Source organism: Orcinus orca, chromosome 14, assembly GCF_937001465.1.
Source record: "Orcinus orca chromosome 14, mOrcOrc1.1, whole genome shotgun sequence".
In the NCBI taxonomy this organism is placed as follows: domain Eukaryota; kingdom Metazoa; phylum Chordata; class Mammalia; order Artiodactyla; family Delphinidae; genus Orcinus; species Orcinus orca.
The window spans coordinates 58930500-58946443 of NC_064572.1; the positions used below are offsets into that span (position 1 = coordinate 58930500).

General features: G+C 40.4%; 2 protein-coding genes across 8 annotated transcripts in view; one reads left to right on the plus strand and one right to left on the minus strand.

Moving 5' to 3' along the window:
- TCTN3 (tectonic family member 3) overlaps positions 1-8936 on the minus strand; it is a 29230-nt gene extending 20294 nt beyond the window's left edge. Inside the window, exons 1-9 of one of the 7 annotated variants that reach the window (XM_033425631.2) lie at positions 8593-8931; positions 8298-8421; positions 7859-7977; positions 3700-3827; positions 3357-3465; positions 3162-3277; positions 2655-2690; positions 2012-2092; positions 794-919 (exon numbers count right to left, since the gene is read on the minus strand). In XM_033425631.2, the coding sequence (XP_033281522.1) occupies positions 794-919; positions 2012-2092; positions 2655-2690; positions 3162-3277; positions 3357-3465; positions 3700-3827; positions 7859-7977; positions 8298-8421; positions 8593-8827 (1074 nt within the window). In that variant the 5' untranslated portion in view covers positions 8828-8931. Of the gene's footprint in view, positions 1-793; positions 920-2011; positions 2093-2654; positions 2691-3161; positions 3278-3356; positions 3466-3699; positions 3828-7858; positions 7978-8297; positions 8422-8592 lie in introns of all 7 variants that reach the window. The other 6 variants (XM_004268375.3, XM_033425632.2, XM_033425633.2 and 3 more) reach the window with 6 other exon arrangements.
- A 164-nt stretch (positions 8937-9100) lies between these two features.
- The window catches only part of ENTPD1 (ectonucleoside triphosphate diphosphohydrolase 1), a 112498-nt gene continuing 105654 nt past the window's right edge, over positions 9101-15944 (plus strand). Inside the window, exon 1 of the mRNA XM_033425642.2 lies at positions 9101-9256. The gene's annotated coding sequence lies outside the window, so the exon portion shown is untranslated. The remainder of the gene's footprint in view (positions 9257-15944) is intronic.

The window sequence follows — 15944 nt, forward strand, 5'->3', positions numbered from 1 at the left end:
TGAACAATCTGGCTTCCTTCCACAGTGCAGCATTTTGTAGAAATTGATACTTCAGCATCTTTTACTGTTTTTTATTCACTAAAATAAATTCTGAGGATCTGAACATTGATGTTCACTACATGCTACTTCTACCAAGGATTACAACTAAAGATCTATAAACGATCTATCAATCCTGTTTTTCAAAATTACTATTAATTTAGGGCTATGTTCAGTGTGGCTAAAACCAGGAGTTTAAATGTAATTTAGAAATGTATTTTAATTAAATGTAATTTAGAAATGTATTTTAATTAACTATAGATGTTCCACAGATGAACTCTGAGAGACATGGGATTCGGTTGATCACTTGTGGGCAGAGTTGAGGAGAAACTGGACTCTGCTGGGTTCAAAAAGAAAGAAAGTAGAAGAAAGCCAAAAGGTGGTGATCAAGACTGGAAACTTAGATTAAGTGGGAAATGAGTAAAAGGCTGAATGCCCAGAAACATGAAAAAAGCTAGTTAAAGAATTTTTGTGGGATATTAGTTGAGTTTATGATTCAAAATGACTATTTAAAAAAAGAGTTTGGATTTGTGAGTGAAGTCCTGCTTTGCTGGGGGAACATGCTAACGAATAAACACTGTTGAATCCTTATCACTTGAAGTTAAATTATGGAATATTAAATGTTGAGGCTTCAGTTGACAGATTGAACTAGTCCTTCATATTCTTATTCTATCTTGCATGTGTTACAGAAGCAGGGGTGCTACTTCTAACCCGATATTTCTTTCTTCTTGATCCCCTGTAGGAGAAGGGCCCTAACCCTGAAGCGAATGATGAAGTGTTGCTGGAATGAAGTGCCTGGCTCAACAGTCAGGTTGGTTTGCCCAAAACTGATGGAGACTTTCTGGATTCCAAATGTCCCATTGGTTTCTATCTCATAGATGACCTGAAATACAAAAGTAGAATCAATTAATAAAAATTATTTTGTGGGCCAATTATGTTTAGGACAGAAGATTTCCTGTCTTTAAGGGTTTTATTGTAACTGAATGAGGGAACAGAATGGTGACTGTAGTTAACAATATTGCATTATATATTTGCAAGTGGCTAAGAGAGCAGATCTTAAAAGTTTTCATCACAAGAAAATAATCTGTTAACTATGTGAGGTAATGAATGTTAACTAAACTTACTGTGATGATCATTTCACAGTATATATGTGCATCAAATCATTATGTTGTACACCTAAAACTAATACAATGTTATATGTCAATTACATCTCAATTTTAAAAAGTAACTGGGTGAGAGAGACTAAAAAAGTAATCTTAAAAATGCTAAATACAAATACCATGAAAAGATAAAATTTGACTTCATATTATATCTACACATAAAAAAAGAGACTGGATGGAGCTCTTTGAAAGAGTTCATGGGAGAGGTGAGTTTATGGTAAGAACTGAAAGGGAAGAAAAATAAGTTTTGATCTTGTGCAGAGGAGGTGAGTAGAAGCACAGGCAGAGGTGAGCATGGAATGGAAACCTGGTTTGCCTGGCTCTCACAATGTCTGAGGATGAATAAAGATGGCAGCTGGAGACGGAAGTCATGAAAAAGTGAAGGTAACCTGAGATTTCTGAGCATAGTTTTTAAAATGATGCTTTCCAATAATTCTTACTTTTGTTGGTTGATTAGAAGAGACAGAATAAAGGAAAAGAAGATGACTAGTCTATTTCAGAGGTTCAGATGATACTGACTTTGTCAATAAAAGAAACTGTGGTCAGTAAAAACCATAACAGACTGCACATGGGCAAAGAAAGAGGAACCAGAAATAATTTTAATGTTCTGGATGTGAAATGCAGGAGGATGGCAGCAATGGAAACGACTGAAACATGTGGGGAGGAAGGTGATGGGCTCAGTCCTTGATGTGTTAAGTTTCAGGTAATGCACAAAAATTCACGTGGGGTTGGCCTGGTACTTAATGGAAGATGAAGCACCTCTGCTAATGCTGATCAACATACATCAGTCCAGAATCTGAGGTCAGCGTCCCTACCTGGGAAACAACATTCTGACAAGTGTTTCCAGCCAACAGAGGAGAGTCAGTCTGTGAGACAGGTGTTACAGGCACCTGGAACTAGCAAGGGAAAGAGGCAAATCAATTAAAATTGAAAGCAGCACTTTTTCTTCTAGTTACATATTATGCTGAAATGAGTATTTTTCCTTTTTGACCATCACCTTCCCCTCTCCTTCCATTGCCAGTCTACAACTTAAGTTCAAAAGTCATTCTAATTCAGCACTTCTCAAAACATATTTTTTGGAACATTACTTCTATTAGATATAAAATAAAGGTTCCATGGTCAAATAAGTTTTAGAAATACTATATCTGGCACTTCCCTCTTAGAGATTAAGAAGACCCTCTAGCATATTAAAGACTTCAAGTAGTCCATCCTAAATATAATGTTTAACTTTATTTACCCAAAGTTTCTCAAACTTACCTAATACCTTATGATTCTTATTCATATGATGCTTATTAATTATATAGAACAAAAAGAAAAACACTCTTTTAGACTCATACTTGAACAGTCTGACGCATCACAAACACATTCTCTTTCACCATTACAATCTAGAGTGAGACTGCCTCAGATGTAAAGGGACCAAATATTCTCTTTCGTTTTTCCTGATAAAAAGCATCATACCTTTGTATTCTGCAGATCACTCAAACCTCTTGGAACCTAGTATAAGAGAACAGCAAGGACATGAGTGTGCATATATCTTAACATAAAATCTCTAGGAGCTTGTGGTTTCTCATTTGGGGGAAAAAAAAAAATCAACATTTTTTTTCTACCTGACTCTTCCTTACACTAAAATGCCAGAAGCAGGGCTCAGCTGAGGTTGGATGGACTGTGATGCCCACCTACTCTGAGTAGAGTTCTAACAAACAGCAAAAGCAAGAAGTTTTGGTGAAATAGTGAGATGTCACCCCATCCAACCTCCCCTAGCAAATTCCACTAGCCAGAAAGGTGAGAACCTCTTATCCTATCTATCCCTACTTCTTTCATCTTTCTTCAGATGACAGGGCTTTTAGGCCCTCTGCCTTCTACATAGCTCTTGGGCATCCTGACTTCCAGTTCAGTGCTTGTGGGAAGCATGATAACTTTTTAAGTCCACAGCGGTGACAGTGGGGGGAGAGAAGGGACACCCACCTTCAAGACTGTGAAGTTATGATAAGAGGCAGCGTTGAGGGTGGGATCCAAGGTACAGCTATCTGCCAGATTCTTGAAGAAACGAGCACAGGTTGTACTTTTACTCTCCAGGAAACCTTAGAATTAAGGGAGTGGTACATGAGAAAGCCTATTTTAAACTGAACAAAAAGGCTGGCGCTTGTACTCCAGGCTCACCTGCAGGATTGCTCTCAGCACAGAGTCCCCCAGCTCCGACTCCTGCAGGTTGCCTCAGCAAGCCTATTACAGACCACTTGGGGAAGTAAGTCAGAATGGGGTCCCCAGCCTAAACAAAGTACAGCAGAAATTTATTCACAGCGAGATTGGACTGAACTCCACCAGAAAAGAATAAGCAGAAACAAGTAAACTCAATAGGTTGTTAACATGGACAATACTGCCCTCCAAAAGAGCTGACAGTGGCTTACCTAGTTGCAGGTGGGTATCTCAAAGATACCTCGTCAATTGTCAGTATGTGGGGAAAAACAAAACCAAATGATCCCTCCCGCTTCCGTAGGCTCACCCTGTAAAAAGGTGGTGGTGACTGGGTTTGGAACGTTGAAGTGAATGATTCACCTCCAAACTCTGTAGCCAGGGCCTGGAAGCTGGTTGCATTGACCTTTTGGAGCTTCTGGAAATAGGTTAATTTTGCTAAAATAATTTTAAAAAGAAAAGGGGTTTAGATAAAATAAAATCATTTTTAAGTATCTGGCATACCAAGAAACTAATCTTTAAAAATATTTTTATTGAGGCGTAAAATATACACCGTAAAGTATGCAAATGCACTAATCTTAAGCATAAACTCAAAGAATTTTTAAACATTTATATACTTTTATTACTACCACTCAGAACATTTTCCCAGGTTCCCAATCAATATGCCATCTTCAGAGATAATAACAATTTTGATTTCTATCACCTAATAATTTATTTGTAATTTGTTAATTCAATTATTGCTTTAGTATTAAGATCTGAGATAAGAATATGACCAACGAATGCCAGTCAGTTCCATGCCTCTGATGCCAGGAATGTGTATGATTAGCAATTTGTGATGAAAATAGGAGTCTCAGTAATGCACACATTTGTCCCATACCAGAGGAGTCTCTAGTACAACAAAATGGTACTGTTTCCATAGGAAGATGGCAGAGTTGGAGACAATATTTGACTTGTCTTCTCCAAGTCTTCCAACCTCCTCTAAACTTCAACTAACCAGTCCTCATAAGGCTTCCATCTCTCAAGTATATGGATTTGTTGTATTTTATTCCTTTCACCTTATAATTTCTACATTCAAGATTTTTCAAATACACTCAAAGGGTATTTTCTCTAACAATTCTGTAATTTATATTATAGCAATGTATAAATCTATCCAAGCTCCTGCAGCCATCTCCTTACGGCACTTCAGAACCAGGAGAGAGATGTAGGTAAAAGCCTCTGACATTCTCCCCTGCCCAGAGGGTGGCCTGTAATGAACAACACTCTGCTTTACCACCCAAGTTTTCTGCTAACTTGAAAAAGGGATGTAGCAGAAAATTGGCCCATACTAGTTTCTTTCTTTCTTCATAATTACGGTCATTTGGACAGATTCAAAAGGAAATCAAGACATGTAGCACCAAAAGCTAATGAAGATGCCACATAACATAAGCTTGTCCTTTATCCTCTGTGATCACAAAGTCCTACTCATTTGACTTTTCAGCTTTCTGACGGACCACGAAATGAAGATAACTCTCAATTCTGGGGCCTTTCAGGCTACTCACTTTCTATCTGTCTCCTAGATCTTTGTTACTCAAAGTGTGGTGCACAGACTAGCAGCCCCAGCACTACCTGGGATGTTGTCAGAAATTCAGAATCTTAAGCCATCTTCCAGAACTACTGAATCAGAATGTGCATGCTAACAAGATCTCCAGGTGATATGGGTGCATATTAGGATTGAAAAGCCTTGCTCTGGAACAGGTGATGCTAGTGCTGCTGGTCTGCAGACCACCTTCTTCCATCTCTGATCTGAAATGTTCAAATTTTAAAGCTTCCAGGTGCTGTTTAATAGTTCCTTCAGAACTCATACCCTGAAAACCACATGGAAGAAATACTTACCTCATTAAAAAATGTAGTTATTTCTATCTTTATAAATGAAAGAAAAGTTAAGCTAAAAAAGAAGGTACGTTGACGGGCTTCCCTGGTGGCGCAGTGGTTGAGAGTCCGTCTGCCCATGCAGGGTACAGGGGTTTGTGCCCCGGTCCGGGAGGATCCCACATGCCACAGAGCAGCTGGGCCCGTGAGCCATGGCTGCTGAGCCTGCGCGTCCAGAGCCTGTGCTCCGCAACGGGAGAGGTCACAACAGTGAGAGGCCCGCGTACCAAAAAAAAAAAAAAAAAAAAAGGTACATTGAGATGGAAAATATCCATCTGAATATTTTTTTCATGGCTTAAAAGAGTAAGAGAACGTTAACATTTTGTCTCTCACTGTAGTGCAGGGATATTGGTGGTAGTGATGGTAAGCAGGAATAATGCAGATAAGAAGCACAGGCTAAGGATAAATAGAATTTCTACCTAAAATTTCTACCATCATATATGGTATATTATACCCAACAGGGCTTAAAGGTATTTAGACTTAGATTGATACAATTTCAGATGTGGAAGGAAGCCCAGAGATCATCTGGTCCAATTCCATTAGGAAATTTCGATCCTAAGAGGTAAATGAGTTGCAAAAGGCCACAGAGCCATCTGGCAGAGCCAGGAGTAGATCACAGATCTCCCGATTCCTGGTCTAGGATTTTTCCCACTCCATCATGTTTTACAGCCTCTAACAATGTCTGTTACTGATGATTATTATCAGCAAATATTAAGCACCGTGGGCAAAGATATGGTCCATCCTTTCTATGCGCCGACAATTTACCTGGGGAGACACAACATTCATATAAAATGCTAACAATTCTAAGTATCATATAAGTTCTAAAGGAGTGACTCTCAGGTGTTGCTGGGGAAAGAAAGTTCAGAAACACTGGTCTGGAAACAGTATGGCATGGGAAGCAGGAGGGGATTAAAAGCAGGCAGCACCAGTTGAATGCTACTGCGATATCCCTGGAGCATTTTCATGAGGCTAGAACTAGAAAGCAACGGGAGATTTGGAAAGGATGGGAAAGCTGCAGCTTTATTTTATTAATTTATTTTTTATTTATTTTTGCTGTGTTGGGTCTTCGTTTCTGTGAGAGGGCTTTCTCTAGTTGTGGCAAGCGGGGGCCACTCTTCATCCCGGTGCACGGGCCTCTCACTATCGCGGCCTCTCTTGTTGCAGAGCACAGTCTCCAGACGCACAGACCCAGTAGTTGTGTCTCACGGGCCTAGCTGCTCTGCGGCATGTGGGATCCTCCCAGACCAGGGCTCAAACCCGTGTCTCCCGCACTAGCAGGCAGACTCTCAACCACTGCGCCACCAGGGAAGCCCTGCAGCCTTAGTTTAAAATGCAGCATTTGCCTTGCTCCCTTTACCTTCTCACAACCTGAATGGCCGCAAGGCTCCTGATAACTGCTTCCAAATTCAAGTCCCCTCAAACCCAAACTTGGTTGCTTTAGGAAACAAATATAGTTTTGCAATTTATTTTCTAACAGATGAAACCAGGATGAGCTGACTTCCAGAGTGTAAGGGACATTTAAGTCTATTTTATGTGAGAACATTATCTTGCTTCTTAGACAATAAATTAAAAAAAGACATATTAGATGTACATCTTTAAAAATGTTATACTCATCACCAACAAATTTTTAAGTCTATTTATTTATTTAGGCTGTGTTGGGTATTCGCTGCCTGCTTCGCTGCTGGGCTTTTCTCTAGTTGCGGCGAGCGGGGCCCACTCTTCCCTGCGGTGCACAGGCCTCTCACTGCGGTGGCCTATCCTGCTGTGGAGCACGGGCCCTAGGCGTACGGACTTCAGCAGTTGTGGCACGCAGGTTCAGTAGTTGTGGCGCACAGGCTTAGTTGCTCCACAGCATGTGGGATCTTCCCAGACCAGGGCTCGAATCTGTGTCCCCTGCATTGGCAGGCGGATTCTTAACCACCGCGCCACCCCAGAAGCCATCTAAGTCTATTTAAAAACCTTAATAACAACTACCTTTCATTTTTATTGCACTCTACAGTTATAGAGCACTTTCACATTCAGAATTAGTGATATTATTTCTCATTCTGCAGTTGAAGAAATGAGCCTGGAAATTTGTTCAAGACTGTGCAGCTGGTAAGTAAATGAAGGGCTGAGACCCAAGTCAAATGTTCTTTCCCCTATATTGTTGCCTCTTAAAATAAAAACAAGGTTGATGTAGACTCATTTGTCAAAGACATTCATTCACGTATTATTTGGTGCCTCTTATGTCAGGCACTGGGGATTCAGTGAGGCCCTTCATGGAGATTGTAGCAAGTGGGAGACATAGTCTATCTGTAATCCTCTGAGCTAAGAGGGCTGACTGAAATTAAAGTTCTGTATGGGCTTTCTGACCACAGCCAAGAGGGCAAAAGAGATTGCCAATGTTCACTAATAAGAGAAAACAGAAGGGGCAGGGGGACAGGTGGAAGGAGAGGGAGCATGATAGAGATCCAAAGGGGGAAAAAAAGTTTAAAAAACAAAGAAAAGGAATAAACGTCAGAGACTAAGCTAACCCTCAGTAAATGTTAGGCAATAGGAATAGCCAACATATTTCTACTCACAGTTGTTCACATGGACACAAAACTGCTTAATTCCATTTGAATCCATGAAAACTCTTGAAGGAAACGGGGAATTACTTCGGAAGATAAGAGAGTTGTCTACACACACCCAACTTGAAGACCTGAGGAAACAGGAGGGAGAATAGATACATTTAGAATGAGGATTAGGTCCAAAGAAGGGTGCCCCACCGGTATCAGTCAGATGCCAAAGATAGGACTCCTTGGGCAGCCACAGGACAATACGAAGATTCTATTCTATTGGCCAGCCCTGCTCTAGAGCATCAGAAGTGGAACGGCTCTCCTGGGAAAAACCAAGGTAGTTCCATTCCCAGGAGTGGAAGTGGGGATGGGAGGCACGAAGGCTAACTCTTCCTACTTCCAAATGTTACTTATTCTATTGCCCCAATCCCCTTTAGGATTCAACCTGAGCATCGCAGCTCACCTCACGCTGCCTGGAAGGCAGAAGGAGAAAACTGTCCTGGGATGGAGAAGATAGCAGTCCCTGTCGCAGCAGCAATTCATATCGCAGGCACCGGGAGTCAAGTCACAGACACAAATCGGTAAGACTATAAAAGTACAACATAAAGCAGAGCAAATGGGGTATGCATCCCCAAACTCTTCCAAGTGTTAATTCCCCTTCTTCCAACAGCCCCACTCCTTACTTTATGGGAATTCACTTTGTTCACAGAATTTGGATCTAAGTCAACAGTTTCCAACCCCGCATCCTCTCCCCTCACCTGGGAAGAGATCCACGGTCCTATTCCCAGGCGCCGAGGGAGTCACGACAGTAGGAGTCACTGTAGAGACGCCAGGCACCTCCGAGGAGGATTGAAGGGTCTCGCCCTGCGTCCTTGGCCCCAGGTCCGATTGGATGGACACTGCCCCAGACGGGGACGGAGATGGCTGAGGCCGGACGCCCTCGGGGACCATCAGGAAGAACACCTGCAGCAGCGCGAGCTGCGAGGTAAACATGCGGTAATACAGACGTCTCCACCAAAGGGTTTGAGGTGGGTTTCGGTGGTCTCTAGACGCGTCGCTAGAGAGTGGGTGGGAGGAGTCGCATGGCGTCTGACGTCATCCGTATGCGTCTGCTCATTGGCTCATGGCAATGGCCGAGCGCTCTTCAGCCAATAGAAGGCGGCGTTGTTACAGATCCTTCAGCATCTTTCAGTCTGCGCCCTCCTCCTTAGGTCAAGCCCGGCACTGTCTCCGTCGCTTGGCAACCGCCAAACTGGCAAAGGAGCCCTTGTCTCTTCTCTCCGCTGAGTGGCAGTAGGAGTTCAGCCCAATGCCCAGTGTGCACAGACTTCGCGGCCCAGAGGGCAGAGCCCTTCCTTGATAGAGGGAAGCCTCAGAGGCTGCAACTAGAATTGCGTATCTTTTTCACTCCGGATTCTAACGGTGAGAATCCTTTCTTTCTTTTTTTTTTTAAGTATGAGCCCATTTTTAGAGAGCTCGTTTTATTTATTTAAAATTTTATTATGTATTTATTTGGCTGCATTGGCCCTAGATTGCTGCGTGGGGGCTTTCTCTAGTTGCAGCAAGCCGGGGAGCGGGGGCTACTCTTCCTTGCCATGCGTGGGCTTCTCATTGCGGTGGCTTCTCTTGTTGCGCAGCATGGGCTCTAGGCACGCGGGCTTCAGTAGTTGTGGCACACAGGCTCAGTAGTTGTGGCTCGTGGGCTCTAGATTGCAGGCCCAGTAGTTGTGGCGCCCGAGCTTAGTTACCCCGCAGCATGTGGGATCTTCCTGGACCAGGGCTCGAACCCGTGTCCCCTACATTGGCAGGCGAATTTTTTTGTTGTTTATTTTATTTTTGGCTGCGTTGTGTCTTTGTTGCTGCGCATGGGCTTTCTCTAGTTACACCGAGCGGGGGCTACTCTTCGTTGCGGTGGGCAGGCTTCTCATTGCGGTGGCTTTTTTCTTGTGGTGGAGAACGGGCTCTAGGCACCCAGGCCTCAGTAGCTTTGGCTCTCAGGCTCAGTAGTTGTGGTGCACGGGCTTAGTTGCTCCGCAGCATGTGGGATCTTCCCGGACCAGGGCTCGAACCCATGTCCCCTGCACTGGCAGGCGGATTCTTAACCACTGCGCCACCAGGGAGGTCTGAGAATCCTTTTCTAAAGGATAATCTTAGGGAGGAAATCACACTGATGGTCACACTGAGAACTTCTTTAAATTTAAAAAATAGCCAAGGGACGGAGAAGAAAACTTATTTTTTGCTATTATTATAAATCGCCACTTCTTTTTTTTTCTTTTTGGCTGCCCCGCGGGGCTTGAGGGACCTTAGTTCCCCGATTCCCCGATTAGGGATCAAACCCAGACCCCTGCCACTGAGCATGCCAAGTCCTAACCACTGGACTGCCAAGGAATTCCTTAAATTGCCACTTTTTGTAGCCCTCTTTAGAAAGTTTTGTTTTTTCCCAGGAGTCGTGTGCCTCTTCTGATTCCCTAGAACAGCACTGTCCAGTAGAACTTTCTGCAGTGTGGGAAATGTTCTGTATGTACACTGTTCAGTATTGCAGCTACAGGCTATATGTGGCTACTGCGCACTTGACGTGTGGCTAATGTGACTGAGGAGCTGACTTTTAAAATTTTAATTAATTCAAAGTTAACCACACCTGACTCGTATTTAGCATATTGGATAGTACAACTCTAGGATATCAAAATCTTGTTCCTGCTAGACTCACTGTTTTTGTCAATCTGCACAGTCCTGATATCTGGATTATTTCAATTGCTTGGTTGGGGATATAAATTAAGATCTGTTAAGAGTTACCTAACATCTAATACCCTTACCAAAACCTAGCTAATACCTTCTTTTCCAAGTGAATCGCTTAGTCAGATAAATTTTAGGGCACCTGACCTTGCTCACATTCTCTGACAAGATATTGATATTCTGTTGTTTTGAAGTCAGTGGCTAAATGTATCTCTGTGTTATAAACGTTCTCAAAATCTTTTTATGTGATTGTGTGTTGGACTACTATAAGAGCTATCTATATTTGTGTTTGGGCATAAAATATTTGTCTACCTTTTTAGTAATTTCTGTAGGAAAAGGCCACGTTCATATTATTCAAATTATATGCATTTATCAGAATATAAGCTCCACAAAGCAGAGGGTTTTGTCTGTTTTGTTCACTGTTTGTATCCCCTGCCTAGAACAGTGCCTAGGGCATGTTAGATATGCATTAAATATTTTTTAAAAGATTGTTTTGTTGAACTCTTTAGATTTAGCTGCTATGAATATTTAGTGTTTATATGATTTCAGGATTGCATTTATTTATATAAAATTTCTATTGTACAACCAATTGGAGACCATTTTAGATTTCCAAGTTTGCATTTTACTCTTTAATTCTCAATCAGTGGTAAATCAACGATAAGTTATTAATGAATTTATTAGTGTTGGCAAAAGAGCCTGTTGATTGAAGTAACTTCAGAGTTGAGTGTAGGGAAATAACATTTCAAGATTACTGAGTTGCTTTTTCTTATTTTTGAATTTTAGCACTTTACATATTTTTTAAATACTCTTTTTTGTTATAGTTGAGCAAAAATATTATTTATATTTTGTTGTGATATGTTTTTGGGAATTTCTGTAATGCAGAACTCTCAGGTCTTTTTTTTTTTTTTTTTTCTCAGGTCTTTTGAGATATTAAAATCTGGAAGATAATTTTGAGGAATGACAATGAAACTTATTCACATGTGTCATGCAGATGCCAATTTCAACATGGGGATTGAGTCTTAAATTGAAATAGCTTAATATGATATCACCTCAGAAGCAGAGCTTTCCAAAAAAGATCATATGATACTAGCAGCTGTCTGTGTTCGGTACTAAAAGAGTTCAATATGTGCTTAGAAATTTAACCAAGAGGTTGAATCGAGATGGCAGACCAAGAACAAGTTCTAGCCTCTCCTGACTCCTCCCCTCTTTAGAAAATCTCTAAAAATTACAGGAAAGTTAGATGAATACACCCTCTCATATGCATCCATGTACATACGTTGATATTGAAAAACATGAAGGAGTGCTCTCAATGGCCCAGACATTATGACAATCTTTGAAAAAAGAAGGCCAACGGGACTGGAATATAGTTGGACAAACAAAAGTTGCATAAGCAGAGGCTTAATATAGAAGTAGGAGTGGCCCTTGGGGGTGTTCTAAGCACACAGAAAGAAGCTATTGATATCTGTAGGGCCCTTGGACAATTGAGTTATTGATTGGGGTACCACTGTAGGAAGAGTCAGATAGGTCAGCCTCTCAACCTCGCTTCCATGTGAAAGCAGTGGATCGAAGAACTTGCTCCTAAAGAAGGCAGGGACAGTCATGTAGGCACTTTTGTTAAAAAGATAGGACAGGGCCCTGGATGGCTTTTGACAACTAGGGGGAAGAGAGAGGCCCCACATCTTGAAGACTGGTATCAACTCCCTTTATCAAGCTGCACACCCAACATTCCCTCCTCCACAAATCTACCAAAAATATAGTTTTAAAAGGACATATTACTTTCAAAAGAGCAATAATAAGACTCACACCTGACTTTTTAACAGAAATAAGGAAATCCATGAAAAGTGGAATAATGTTTTAAAAGAAGTTAACCTAGAAATCTATACCCAGCAAAATAGACTTCAAAATGAAGATACAAATGTGTTTAGAAAATGAAAATTGAGAAAAAAAACTTTTTTGTTACAGACCCACACAAAGAATTGTTAAAGAGAGTTATTCAGGCTCAAGGAAAAATGACCCAGCTGGAAGCACAGAAATGCAGGAATAAATTAAGAGCAATGGAAAGGATAAATACAAGGTCAGTATATACAACTCAATTGTATTCCTATATTATAGCAATAATAAATTAGAAAATAAAAAATTTTAGGTGATAAAATTTATAATAATATAAAAAATTAAATACATATGAATAAATCTAAAATAGTGCAAGATCTCTTCATATCAAACTATATACTATTTCTGAGAGGAATTAAAGAAAACCTAAATAAATGGAGGGCTGCACCAAATTCAGGCTAGGAAGACTTTTAATGAAAACATATTACTTCTTCCAAATTGATGTATAGATTCAGTGCAGTCCCAGTAAAAATTGACATTTTGTGGTAAAAATTGACAAGCTGATTTCAAATTTACAGTTGACCATTGAATAACATGGCTTTGAGCTGTGTGGGTCCCCTTACATGTAGATTTTTTTCGATAGTAAATACTAAGTTACTAGATGATCTGTGGATTTTCGACTGGGTAGGGGTTGGCGCTCCCAACTCCCTTGTTGTTCAAGGGTAAACTGTATATGTAATTGCAAAAGGCCAAGAATAGCTAAGAGAGTCTCACAGAAGAACAAAGTTGGAGGGCCTATACCTACCATATATCACCTCTTATTATTGAGATAAGCTCATTATTAGGATAAAATGGTACAGCTTTGGCTCTAAGATAGACAAATAGACCAATAGAAAAGAATAGAGGCCAGAAACAAACCGACACATATATAGTCTTTTGATTTATGACAAAAGTGATACTGCAATGCAGTGAGGAAGTGTGAGCTTATCAATAAATTATGCTGGGTCAATTGGATATTCATAAGACCAGTGTGTCTTGACTCCTAGCTGTGTATACCCAAACATCAATTTCACATAGATTGTAGACTTAGGTAAAACAACAAAGCTACTAGAAGATAACATGAGAGAACATCCTTATGATCTGGGGAAGGCAAATATTTCTTAAACTGTACAGAAAAATCACTGATCATAAAAAGATTGATAAATAGTTTATCATTAAAGTCGAGAACTTCTCTTAATAAAAATATGCCATTAAGAGAATTAAAAGGCAAGCTTCTCAATTTTTTTTCCTTAAGAAAATAAGCAATGAATATGCACTGAATCATTTTCATCAACTGATATTTTTTAAATTAAATTTTAAAGTTTATGATAAGTGTATATTCACGTGAAGTTGTAGGATATAATACAAGGAGATACTGTGTACCCCCTAAAGATAACAACTTGCAAAACTATGGTACACACAACCAGAATATTGGTATTCATACAATCCACCCATTTTCTTCAGATCTTCCCAGTTTTACTTTTACACGTGCGTGCGTGTATATTAAGTTCTATGCAGTTTTATCACATGTGGTTTCATGCATCCACCACCACAGTAAAGATTCAAAGCAGTTCCATCACCACAAAGTTCCTTCCTGTTGTTCTTTCATAACCATTCCCACCCCACCCCCCACTCTGTCTCCCCAGAATGCATTTTTAACCATCATTAATTTTTATAATAACCACGATTAAAATAACTATGTAATTTATTTATTTTTTAAAAATTTTTATTTTTTTGGCTGCATTGGGTCTTCGTTGCTGCACGCGGGCTTTCTCTAGTTGCAGCGAGTGGGGGCTACTGTTCATGGTGGTACGCAGGCTTCTCATTGTGGTGGCTTCTCTTGTGGAGCTCAGGCTCTAGGTGCATGGGCTTCAGTAGTTGTGGCACACGGGCTCAGTAGTTGTGGCTCGTGGGCTCTAGAGTGCAGGCTCAGTAGTTGTGGCACACGGGCTTAGTTGCTCTGCGGCATGTGGGATCTTCCCGGACCAGGGCTTGAACCCATGTGCCCTGCATTGGCAGATGGATTCTTAACCACTGTGCTACCAGGGAAGTCCAATAACTGTGTAATTTAAACAGTGGTTCACAAGCATTTATCCAAGTCAATCAAATAAATGGTGCCTATATGTTTAACAGAAAGCAAAAGTTTAGTAACTCTGGAGGAATTAATTTCCTTGCTTGTTAAGAGATTAATAAACAAAGAATACATTATAGAAGGAAGAAATATGTTTTCACTTTGAAACCACTTAAAAAAATTTCTTTAGCTGTTAGTATTAATAGTAAGTATTATACTAATTAGACACTGCCTACCATTCCTAAATAGAAACTCACTTATGATGTTATCCTTCTTAATGCAGGAGGGGTATCTATTCCTTTTCTTTTCCATTCTTTTCTTTTTTTACTTTTCTTCCTCATTTCATCCTTTGGAGACTGTCTATAGTCCCACCTTTTCTCCAGTCTGAATCTTGAGTAGACTGATAATTGCTAACCGCATACCCATTCTCCTTTCTCTCAAATAAACAGAGTCCCAATTTTCTACTGAGCACAATGTAGCCAAAAGATGACTACATTGCAGCAAGTTGGAGTTTTGCATATAGTTCTGACCAAAGAGATATACATTAATGAACTGATGGGACTTCAGGGAAATCTCTTGAGAAATGAAGGCTGTTCCCCCTTTTCCTCCCTTCTCTATCCTGCTGCTTAAGTTTTGAGTGAAATGGCTGGAGTTTTAGCAGTCATTTTGGAACATGGGAAGACATGTAAGTAAAGCTAAGCAGCAAAATGGAAGAAACCCGGATCCCTGACACCCATAAAAACTTTGTGCCTGCACAGGACTTGCTACCTCTGGACTTCTTTCGTATGTAAGAGAAATAATTTTGTAAAGGAAATCATAACATATTTTAGCAGCTTACCCATACTTTCATAATAATTAGAACTCCCAAAGACTGATTCACATGATTACTTTAAATATATTTACATATTTAAATCAGAATTTTTGCTAGAAACTAAGGTAGAATTTAAACTAGAGTTAAACTAGAATCTCTGTGTTCGTGTCTATTGATTATCTTTTGTCATTCAGTTTGTGATCTTAGGTTATAGGTATGATGGATTTTTGGTCAAAACTTGGACATTTTGGTTATTATGTTATGGGGCTCTGTATCTTAATTTACTTCTCTTTTAGCCAGCTTCCTCAGACACTACTGTGGAAGGGATATGCTGCCCCATTACTGCCAGGTGGCAATGAAAGTCCTGGTTCCCCACTCAGTCCCCATTGATACCCAAGGGAGCAACACTGCTTGTTACTGCTGGGTGGGAGTGAGAGCCAGCTTCCTCCAAGTCTGGGATGTATAAGGCAAAAATAAATCCTAGGGAACTCATCACTGTGTCTTTTCTAGGGTCTCTAGGTCACTAGCCAATCTGCCTTTTTCTCTCCATCTTATAGAATCTTCTTATTTTTTTATATACAGTGTCTAGAGTTTTCAATTGTACTTAACCAGCAAGAATATGGAAA